General features: G+C 39.7%; 1 protein-coding gene across 5 annotated transcripts in view; it reads right to left on the bottom strand.

Annotated features, from left to right (window-relative positions):
* FAM114A1 (family with sequence similarity 114 member A1) overlaps nucleotides 1-12,240 on the bottom strand; it is a 68,181-nt gene that overhangs the window by 37,462 nt on the left and 18,479 nt on the right. For all 5 annotated transcript variants that reach the window (XM_032632242.1, XM_032632244.1, XM_032632241.1 and 2 more), the window contains one exon: nucleotides 11,724-11,811. In XM_032632242.1, the coding sequence (XP_032488133.1) occupies nucleotides 11,724-11,811 (88 nt within the window). The remainder of the gene's footprint in view (nucleotides 1-11,723; nucleotides 11,812-12,240) is intronic.

Genomic DNA, 12,240 nt, shown 5'->3' with positions numbered 1-12,240 from the left:
ACCGCACCGAAATTTGCCAAACTGATAGAGGACTAATTATATCCAGTGGAAATCACCTGTTATTATACACTATCTAGAAAACACTGAAACTTAGGAAACAATATTTACAATGTTTACAACATTAATTACATACAGAAACATATGACTATATTCATGTGTAGATCATTAGACACAGTCCAAATTCATTATTGAGTTACTTTTTGTTTGTTTGTTTTGTTTTGTTTTTTTGTGGTACGCGGGCCCCTCACTGTTGTGGCCTCTCCCGTTGCAGAGCACAGGCTCTGGATGCGCAGGCTCAGCAGCCATGGCTCACGGGCCTAGCTGCTCCATGGCATGTGGGATCTTCCTGGACTGGGGCACGAACCCGTGTCCCCTGCATCGGCAGGCAGACTCTCAACCACTGCACCACCAGGGAAGCCTTATTGAGTTACTTTTTAAAAAGATGCACTATAACTGCTAAAAGTAAGACTTGATTCTCTCTAGCTTCCAATTAATTCAAAGCGTTTCAATTGAAACTCACTGGAGTTTCAGTAACACATGTAAATTATGGGATATAATTATCTAACTTTATTATATACTGAGCTCATATTCCTCGACATCCTTTAAAAGCACAAATATTTTCAAAAAGAAAATAATGTACATCCAAATCTCCATCCATGATTCTCATTTAGATTTCTGAGAGCTAAAATCAAGGGATAAATGAGTTTCAGAAGGCTGGTAGGCATCTGCTATATCTTCTTTGTGTAAACTGTACAAGAGAGATGATTCCATATCCTTCCCTGAGACCATTCAGGGTTTAATGAACTTCACTGTCATTACCTCCTCTTTCACCTTCTCCATCCCTTTGCAGGTTAGAGCCATGTCTGAATCTTTTCCCGGGGAAGAACAGCTTCTCACCATCTCAGCTTCTCACAAACGACTATGGATATGTATGCATTACCTGCCTCTAGAAAAATTGCTTTGTTTCTGGAAGGAAATACCATTTTATGTGTATAATAAGTAGAATGTGTCTTTTTAACAGACATGACAATAGGCTGCTACTCCACCTACACACACACACACACACACATACACACACATATACACACACACACACTATTGAGGTATAATGGATGTACAAGGATTTGCACATATTTAAGATTCCTCCAATTATATTCTCTAATTAACAGTTCTTTTTTCTGAGTTGTTTTGTTAGTGAAAGTACATCTTTAACTACATTCTACTAGAAATATAAAGCTATGGTTTTTCATAGCTAAGGTTTAGACTCTATGCCACACCCTACTTTGAAGAATAACTTCTAAAATTTTACTTAGTGTGACATCTAGTGCCCAGACAAGGAAGTAATAATATGGAGCCACTGCTACCTTTTGACTGAGAGCGATTCATTCTCAGAGATACTGATTTTGTTCTACCAATAACAGAGAAAAACAACCAATATGAATAGTACTACAGGGTGTAGTTCATGGATTCATTTCTTCACATGTCATCATGAACCCTAAGTATCCCCAAGAAATGAACCCATCCAAATTCTATCGTTCTAAAGACGGAATATCCTCTACTCTTTGACTTACTGCAGTAAAAAGGTGAGTACTGCAAAGAAAGTAATACATGCCGTGATACTGTATCATTTAAAAACAAATGTTAAATGATTGGCTGGTGTTTAATTTATCATCCATACTCTAGTGGAAAATACCCTAAACTTAGGAGTCAGGAGTCTTGTGGAGGAATTTTGGTTCCATCAGTTATTAGCCATGTGGTCTTGGTGACCTTTCTGAGTCTCTGCTGCTGTGTCTTCTCTGAAAGGAGGTTTATAACATCTACCTCCCAGGGTTTTATAAGGTCACTGAGAAGAAATATGTGAAACCCTTGGTACTGGTCAACATTATTGAGCACTTACTATGTCCCAGGCACTGGACTAAATATTTTCAGTGTAGTAAATTATCTTATTTAATTTTTTCATTATGAAGTAAGAGATACTATTATGCCCATTTCACGATTGAGAAAACTGAGACCTGGTGATATGAAATTACTTGCTGAAGGTCCCCAAACCAATAAGTGGCAGAGGCAGGATTTGAACTCCGTATTTCTGACTCTAAAACTCACTTGCTCAATCACTATGTTATGTTAAGAAAGTCTTACATGCCGTTTGTAGTTGATTAAATGTCATTTTAGTCCCATTTCCTTAACTCCTTGGAGATCAGATACTTAATCAGGAGCTTCCTCATCTTTAAAATATTGGTTTATGTTAAAATTAGCTTGAGTTACCTTACCTTGACCAAACAGCCAGGTGAAGGTCACCCCTGCAGTGAAACCTTCCTCTAACCCTGGCCCTCCCAGCTGTGCCTTGGGTTGGTACAGCTTAATGTTTTTAGGATCATCCCTGTGCTGTGCAGGCATGGATCCCAAGACACTGTGTGGTGCTGTCTTCTACATCCAGTTTAATTTTTTCTCAAAATTTTTTTGCCAACCTCGCTTCTTGTTGAGAAGATCAAAACCCCATTGAAGGGAGGTCTCCCCTCTCTCTGGAGGATGAAAATAATCTGTTGTTGGTGGGACGGTCTCTCTGACCAAGTGGTAACTTAGGGGAGCAACAGTAGTTCTACACAGCACCCTGGATGACTGGGTAGCCTTATGGGTAATTTCTGCTGGTCCCTTATGATAAAAGGACCCCCCAGGAGGGCAGCAGCTAACTTGTTCAGAGGGTTCTCCCCTTTTAGGTTGCTTTAATCTTTAATATAACATTTCCTTCTTTTTCATTTCATTTCTCTCTTTTTCTTTTTAAAAGGTGGATATAGAGAAAAGAAACTTAAAAAAAATCCCATAATCTCATTTCTCTGATATATCTGGTTGATTTCTAAAAATAAACATTTATTAGGTTAATCTATATCAAGGTACTGTGAGAGTTCATTATAACATTTCTTCTGTAAGTCTGAATATTTTTCAAAATAAAACTTTTAATTAAAGTGATAAAAATGTAAAATTAAATAAATAAGTAAAAATAAACATTTATAATATTAGCAAAATCAGAGTATAGGAACATAGACAACAGAAGGTGGGCCAGCCTCTTTCTCCCTAAACAGCACCTATTGACCTAACAGTCAATACAGTCTATGAGCTTACAGGGGCCTATGGAATGATTTAAGACCTGAAAAGAAGTATTGGTTCTAAAAGACAAAAAAAGAAAATTTGCAAATTAGAAATTAAATAATATTTACTTAAATGTATTCAAAAATGTAATACTTGGTCAACTATAGTTCAAGTAAATTCAACTCTTCCACAGTTATATATAAATTATATATTTAATGAGGGATGTGGGTGCATTTTATTATATTTGTTGTGATATGAGAGGGATTTCCAAAAGGAGGGGGCTCTTAAAAGACTTAAAGGGGCCCTGCCTTCCTTCCAACCCCACCCCCTACCCCCCATTTCCTTCTAAGGATAACAAGTCTGATTTGTTTCTTGTTGATTCCTTTCAGGGAAAAGTTCTGAAAAGCACATCCCTACATATAAGTGTCTTGGACCCGGCTTCACCATATACAGTGGAGGTCTCAGCATGTGTAGATGGTGGTGGAGGCTGTGTGTGCTGCCTGGGATCCCAATGCTCCTTCACCCCTGCTGACGGCTAGCTCTAAGCTAAACGCCTCCCTTTGAAATGCCCTTCACCAAAGGGAATTGGCTCCTTCAAGACTGTACTGTAATGACTGGTCAGTGGGGAAGTTGGTGATACAAAAGCCTGGTCCTGTGCCTTATGCCCTGGGACAGCTCTGAAGGGTCATCCCAACCCCCAAGCTCCCTATGGGATGGGCTGTGGCCTCTGACGCAACTGCATTGCAGCCCAGTTCTTGCAAGGCTTGCTCCTGAGGGTCCTTCCTAATAAAACTCCAGGACACTCATACCTGCCTCAGTTTCTCCCCGGGCATCCGACCTAGGACACTGATCTACCTCATTCTTTTTAATGGTTGCATAGAATCAGAATTCCACTGAATGGCTCTGTCATGTTTAACATTCTCTGTGGATGGATACTTGGGTTGTTTCCAGTTTCTCATATATGCCTGGTGAACTCCCTCAGCTCTTTTTCAGGTCTCTGCTCAAATACCATTTCATTAAGATCTACCCCACACCACCCTTTTTAAAAGCTTAACCTGTACTCCTGACACTACCTTATATTTTTCATAGACTTAACACTTTATAACCCTCTCTATAATCTTCCTACTCATTATGTGTATTGTTTAATTTTTTAAAATTTTAATTTTTTTGGAGTATAGTTGATTTACAATGTTGTGTTAGTTTCAGGTGTACAGCAAAGTGATTCAGTTCTAAATATGCACATAATCATTCTTTTTTAGATTCTTTTCTCCTATAGGTTATCCCAGGACACTGAATAGAGTTCCCTGTGCTATACAGTAGGTCCTTGTTGGTTATCTATCTTATATATAGTAGCGTGTGTACGTTCATCCCAAGCTCCTGCTTTATCCCTCCCCGCAACATTTCCCCTTTGGTAACCATAAGTTGTTTTTGATATCTGTAAGTCTGTTTCTGTTTTGCAAACAAGTTCATTTGTTTCGGCCTTTTTAAAAATTAGATTCCACATATGAGTGCTATCATAAGATATTTGTCTTTGTCTGACTTACTTCACTTAGTATGATAATCTCTAGGTCCATCCATGTTGCTGCAAATGACATTATTCCATTCTCTTTCATGGCTGAGTAATATTCCATTATATAAATATATACCACATCTTCTTTATCCATTCCTCTGTCAATAGACATTTAGGTTCCTTCCATGTCTTGGCTATTGTAAATAGTGCTGCAATGAACATTGGGGTGCATGTATCCTTTCGAATTATGGTTTTTTTCTGGGTATATGCCCAGGAGTGGGATTGCTGGATGTGTATTGTTTATTGTCTGCATCCTTCCATGAGTCTGTAAACTCTACTACAAGGTCTTCATCTTGTTTACTCACTGCTTTACCTCAGATGCCTAGAATAGGGCCTGGTAAGATATGTATTTGCTGAGTGAATTCCATATTGAACATCTTTGGACATACACATTAATGAAATTTTGCAAAGAATCAACAGTGGAACTGCTAGACAGGGGACACATGCATTTAAAATTTTATAGATAGTGTTAATTGCTCTTCTGAAGGTTGTGCCAATTTCTACTCTTCTTTGGGTGAATTTTTGAGAAATAGAACAATTTAAAAATATTGGCTATAAAACCGATAGCTAGTGGGAAGCAGCTGCATAGCACAGGGAGATCAGCTCCGTGCTTTGTGACCACCTAGGGGGGTGGGATAGGGAGGGTGGGAGGGAGGGAGACACAAGAGGGAGGAGATATGGGGATATACATGTACGTATAGCTGATTCACTTTGTTATACAGCAGAAACTAACACACCATTGTAAAGCAATTATACTCCAATAAAGAGGTTAAAATAAATAAATAAATAAAAATAAAAATATTGGCTGCATTTCAGACTCTACTATCAATGAATTCAAGATATTATAGTTGTGAGCAGTAGTTATCTAGAAAAACACATAGATGGTGTTGCTGTGCTCAACTAAAGCCAACTTCAGGGCAGCAGAACCTGCAGCCAATCAACCTTCCTTTTGGAAAAGTCTCCTCTCTCCGTAATGATGGTTGATGCCCACTCTGTAATCAGATACTCACTTCTCTTTAGGTTCAAAACTGACAAGAAGAGTTTCTGAACTCATAGTGTTTGCCTTGCCATCACATAGGAATTCATTAACTTATTCATAGATTGTAAAGGATTGTGAACAAACTCCAAGCATTAATCCTATTATCTTTTGTATCAATGATCCTTGAGAATTTTCACATCATCAGCAATGCCACCTTCAAAAATAAACCCATGTGATATTGATACTGAAATACCTAGTTAAGAGTTCTTACTGTAGTATCATTCTGACAAGTTTGCCGTTCTCTGTGATAAAAAGACATTGCATTATTTCTGACAGTGCTGGTAGAAGACTTTCATTAAAATGTGCTGAAGGAAAAAATTGTGTAACTCAGGAGAGAATGGGGAAGGAGAACAATGGTAACTCTGAAAAGGTAAATATGCAGATCAGATCTCCCTCCCCCTCCTCAGGTACTCTTATACAAGGTGTTGAGACTCATAAAACTGTCAAAACTAGAATTTTAAATAAACATATAGGTCATTTGAAGTATCTGGAAATAAGTTGATCTATTCTACTATAGAATTTTTACCTTGGTATATTTGTAGATATCTCAGCATTGTTGACTTTCATTTTGATTACTGGTCCATCACTTAACTTAGCAATATATTCTATGATTAAGTCAGGTCTCTAAGGTGCTTGTGGGAAATCACATCTGGTTCTCACAATAGTACTTTGAAATTATCATCAAAATTGCTTTTTCTTTTTTTTTACATTTTCCTTTCCCACTCAAGTTTCTTCCTGGATCTTAAATAACAACCGTTTTCATTGTATCTTATGAACTTGTCCAAAGGCATGAATGGCAGCTGATCAAGTCTTCTTAGAATGTGATAATAGCATGGCTGTCAACCAAACTAATGCAGGAGATATGGCCTCTCCAAAAACAATTGTTGGCTGAGAAATGTTGGATTTTATATAAGCATTGGAAAGGTTGCTTTTTCTCATTTTCCCTTAACCTTGGGGGTCAAAGTAGTGAGGCAAAAGATAAAATATAAAAATACAGTGTAGCAAAAAGTCAATCAATTTTCTATATTTTTCTACTTAGCACAGTGGTTACAAACATCTTTCTCCTGCTATATACAGCCACAAACTATGGAATCATCATATTCTGGAAGTTGGAGGGAATCTTAGAATTTCTCAAGTTCTTCCACCCATACTCTCCCAAGTAAGGAGCTGAATCTGGAGAGGTTCAGTGCATAGTGTAGCTAGGTAGTGACAATTCTTTGTGATCACAAGCTAGTAGCAGTTGGGACCGGGTCTCAGGTCTTATGACTTCTGATACAGTGTTCTTTCCAGGACAGAATCATCTTCTAAATCTTTCCATTCTCCAGTTACTCTCCTGCCAACTCTAAACAGTTCTAATGATTGTGACTGCAGTTTTTTTGTTTTTTTTTTTTTTTTTTTTTTTTTTTGTGGTACGCGGGCCTCTCACTGTTGTGGCCTCTCCCGTTGCAGAGCACAGGCTCTGGACACGCAGGCTCAGCGGCCATGGCTCACGGGCCCAGCCGCTCCGCGGCATGTGGGATCTTCCCGGACCGGGTCACGAACCCGCGTCCCCTGCATCGGCAGGCGGACTCTCAACCACTGCGCCACCAGGGAAGCCCCGTGACTGCAGTTTTTTAACAACTGTAAGAAGTATTGGTTTCTGTTTCTAGTGCTCAGTTGACAGCTCTGAGTTTTGTTATAGATGCTGTCTTGCATAGAATTCCATCTGCAACTGGAATTACCCCGGGGGTAACATGAGGTTTCTGAGTAGGAATTAATTGCAATAGAATATATGGTTATTTTCTTTACTTTCCACAGGCAACTTATAAACCTTCAAGAGCTTGTCTGCTGCTGTGAGTGCTCTGTTTTCCAATAAGTTTTTTCACCCTGTGATAATAAACTGTTAATGCTGCAAAGCCCTGGATGGATATTATTTGCCTGTACATAATGGAAGGTCTGCCTTGCTTGCCTCTCTCAATCCAAAGATAGTAGCTCAAGATAGACCACAACCCAGGACGGTGCCCATAACTTTTTCAAGCTTCTGTAAACAGGTGGTTGAACCCTATTCTAACCGTCTATTTCAGGCTGTGAGCCTGGCTGTGACACTTCACCATTTGGGGGACACTTGTGATCCCTGTTATGTTTTGGGAGTCAAATTCCCAATCACCACCACTGCCTGTTTCCAGCCTTGGAACCTAAGCCTCCCCTTATGCTTCAAGTTTTAGTTCTCTATCAGGTCCACCAAAATACTTATCTCGTTTTCAAGTATATACTGCTATTAGTTTAGCTACTATTACTTTGTAAAGTTAAAGCCCATCCTGACCAAAAATCTCCAAAATGTACCTGGAGAACAACTTAGGGATGGCATTCAGCTATCTTGTTATTGCAATTATTGGGGTTGTGATGACCAGCGGTGATGAACATATTTAGTCTCTACATCTCTAAAGATAGCTCCAATTTTTCCAAAGGGATTCTTAGAATGAGTATCAATATTTCAAACTTTCTCTGCTCTCCCTCATGTGCCCTTTGGTCATTGTGGGTGCAAATAAGAGAAAAATGCCAAGATTAAAATGCTTTTCAAACTTCCAACATATATCAGGGAGATAGTGCTTTGGGAAGGATCCCTGGTGTTCTCCTTACTTACTGCAAGTAATAATAAATCCTTCCTTCTCCTGAAAAAAAAAATTCCAACATGTAGCCAGAGCCCTTAAAAAATACTAAGTTTCTGGCATTGGTGGTATAACTGATGAGGTTTTCAAACGGAAAAGGGAGGTCTGTTAGGGAGAATTGAAAGATCACCCCAAGATTCTCAACCCTGGCATATATACAACATGCAATCCCCCCACTTTTTTTTTTTTTTGTGTGGTATGCGGGCCTCTCACTGTTGTGGCCTCTCCTGTTGCGGAGCACAGGCTCCAGACGCGCAGGCTCAGCGGCCATGGCTCACGAGCCCAGCCGCTCCGCGGCATATGGGATCCTCCCAGACCGGGGCACGAACCTGTGTCCCCTGCATCGGCAGGCGGACTCTCAACCACTGCGCCACCAGGGAAGCCCAATCCCCCCACTTTGAGTGTGGACAGGATTGTGAATATGACGGGATTCATTCCCATGATTAGGTTACATTATACAGTAAAGGTGAAGGGACTTTTCAGAAGTAATTAAGGTCATTAATCAGTTGAATTTGAGTTAATCAAAAGAGAGATCCTGGATGAGCCTGAACTAATCAGGTGGGCTTTAAAAGGGACTTGGGCCCTTCCTAAAGGGAGAGATTTGAAGCATGGGAGAAATTATCCTGCTGGCTTTGAAAAAGGACCAGAGGGCAGCCTCTAGGAGTTGAGTGACCCTGGCCAATAACCAGCAAGAAAACAGGGGTGTCAGCCCTACAACCGCAAGGAACTAATTCTGCCAACAACTTGAATAACCTTGAAACTGACCCTGAATGTCAGATGACAATGCAGCTAGCTGACACCTTGATTTCAGCCTGGCAAGTCACTAAGCAGAGAACCCATGGCAGGTCCCAGCCCATACTGGTAGGCACTCATCTTTTAATTTGACCTCAAGTCAGTGTCTTAATCTTTAGCCTGTGCTTGGGTTTGGGGTTACTCTTGAGGTTTCCCTAAGGCACCTCGAATAAATGTTGTGTCTTGTTAATGTTGCAACCACTTAAAACTTGTGGTGCTTCTCACCTGGCTCTGTGCAGTAACTGATCCAGAAGAACCTGGGGAGATAACTGCCTGTGGACCAGCAGGATCATTGTGCCATCACTACTGCCATTTCCCTTTTATGGTTGGTGGAGACAGGGTTCCTCTGAGATGAGCTGACAGTCACACATTGCCCCATCAAATATCAGAATGAAGTTCAAGTAGACCCTCTTGTATTCACTTCTATTGCTGTGTAACAAATTACCACATATGTGGAGGCTTAAAACAACATACAGTGATTATCTCACAGTTTCTATGGATCAGGAATTCATGGAGTCACAGCCTGATTTTTAAGCAGTAAAGCCAGCATCATCTACTGGTTATACCTGAATCAGGTAACAAAACCTAGAGGTCTTGGAGCACAGTCCACCGGATGAAGGCTGCACTAGGCTGTATATGTGCAAAGGTCAGATTACAACAGGACACTGAAAAAGATAATGGACAGTAAATTCAACAGGCAAGCCGCCAGTTGATGGATGGAAAACTTTATAAAGGTCCAGCAAAGCCCAAGGTCAAATGGTGAGGTGTAGTCGCTGACTGATAAGAAACAATAGCAAAGAGTCAGACCTACGAGGAGCAAAGCAGTCATAGGTGAGTGCACCTGTAAGTGTACCTAAAACACCTGCACATGACACCCACAGGGCAGCTGATAGCTGTCTTTACCGTGGAAGGAGCTTATATTTAAATTTTTAACGAGAAAGTAAATCCTTTGTCTATAATAGAACCTTCTGAAGCACCAAGTTCATTATAAGCCAGGGCAGTTCTGGACACCATTATAACTGGAAGCACCCAAAACACTGTACTGTGTTATGACATAAACCATGAGGAGAGCCGTATAATTTGGTGACCATATAATTTACTGTTCCATGACTTATCACAACGTCAAAAACTTTTAGACTGCACATTTTTAATTTTGGTTCAGAAAGCTGGCAATCCTGAGTGTTGCCAGTGGCAAGATCCATTTGAGAGCCACTAAAAGCTCAAACATTTTCCCTAGGAAGTAGGATGCCTTCAGGTTCCTGTCCTCACTCTTATGAAAAGACTCTGTCCTGTTCAAAAAACAAAACAGGCTCTTCTACTTTAATCTGATTAATTTTTCCATCTGCATGTGTAATATTCATGGCATACCTGGCCTTTCAATTAGCAATAGAAAAAAATTTGCTTTCCAGGCTCTCATGCAGAGGGCAACATTTATTTGACCACCATCTACTTCTTGCCAGAGCTCTCCTGATACTTGACAGACATGGAATTAGGAGAATGCAATCTGTCCATTCTTCCAGGGAGTCTAAGTTCTATCAGATTAGGTATCTGGCCCTTCAACTGTTTGGAACCATGGTCCATTAGAGTGGGGTCAAAGACCTCAGCCCTGCTGGTTTTAGGAATAACAGTGAATTGGACCAATTCATGGCCCATCACAAGATCCTCATGCCACAGAGATACCTTGAGAACACCTGAGTTAGATGATCTGCAAGCTGTGTTACCTGTGACTTCCCCTGTCCTGCTCTTCACTCTCTACCCTCAAGATGAAATGCTACGGCTACATTATCATAGACACGTTTATGTTGTACCTTCAGTTTTCATGAAGAGTGGATATAAGAAATGGTCACATGAAGAATATTTTGACAAACCTTCACTGATGAAGACATTGTCCATTATATTTTCTCTTTGTATACGAGCCAATACGGGACATTTCTTCAAATGTTTAATACAAGGAAAATAAATTTATCTAAATAAACTAAGTCTTGTTTTATCACTCAGTGAGATAGATAATCTACTGGTAGCCAAGAATCTCAGAGTTAATGTCAACGTTCAATTATATTATCCTTGATATATATCTCCTCCCTACCTGCATATTTCTTTTTGTATTTGTATTTTAATACCCTGTGATGAATGCCTTTTATTGAGATACCTCAAATCCTTTTAGGGAGTAGGCTATTTATATATTTTAAAATGTTCAAGCGGGATGATAAACACAAAGCATTAAGGATATATTATAAAAGCCTAAATCTTATATTCTAAGATGCAATACAATATAATGGTTAAAAGCCATACTGTGTGGTTCAAAGCCCAATTCAGCCACTCCTGACTTTGGATAATGTTTAACCTCTCTGTGATTCAGCTTCCTTACCTCCAAAATGGAGAAAATAAGAGTGCCTCCTCATAGGGTTTTTGAAAAATAAATATATTAATACACAGGAAGCAATTAGAACAGCAAACACTAAAAACAATTTGCTCTTATTATGTCATGAGCTAATGTTAAACTCTATCAGTACATGGTATGATCAAAATGTCATATCCTATTTGGCTCCTGAACTTTATCCATTCAAACGCAATGTGTAATGCTTACCTACTGTGGCAGATGCTGATGAGAGCAGAGATTTGCCCCAGGAGCCCCAGCCTGCCCAGCCCCCTCCACGTGGAGAGGAATCCACGGCCTGCAAAAAACCAGATTACCCACAAGGTCAGCAATTTCATTTATCCCTGAATGGAAAAACACCCATTCATTTGAAACAAAGAGAAGGTTAAAAAAAAATCACCAACAACCATATCTCATTGGCTTATAGTTTATAAGGGCCATAAAATATACCAGTCTACATTGCAATGTGTACTTTGGAACCAAATTGGTTTGTAGTGGTGTCAGCTTCTGAGGGCCTAGCTTGAAGTGAGAAGGGAATTTGATGTCAACTAAGACCCAAATCTCCCACTATCTGGAAGACAGGGATAGAGCTGTGGAGGGAAGGGGAAGATTTAATATTTTAGGGTACACAGTGATTTGTTAAAACTCCAAAACAACCTTGACTCATGCAGTTTTTACAGAACTAAAATAATGTGCTCTTCAAGGGAGAGTTAACTTTCAAAAATCT

Source organism: Phocoena sinus, chromosome 5 (assembly GCF_008692025.1).
Source record: "Phocoena sinus isolate mPhoSin1 chromosome 5, mPhoSin1.pri, whole genome shotgun sequence".
Lineage (NCBI taxonomy): Eukaryota > Metazoa > Chordata > Mammalia > Artiodactyla > Phocoenidae > Phocoena > Phocoena sinus.
Note: the sequence above shows the minus strand (reverse complement) of the source record. Positions and strands in the feature narration are given on the sequence as shown.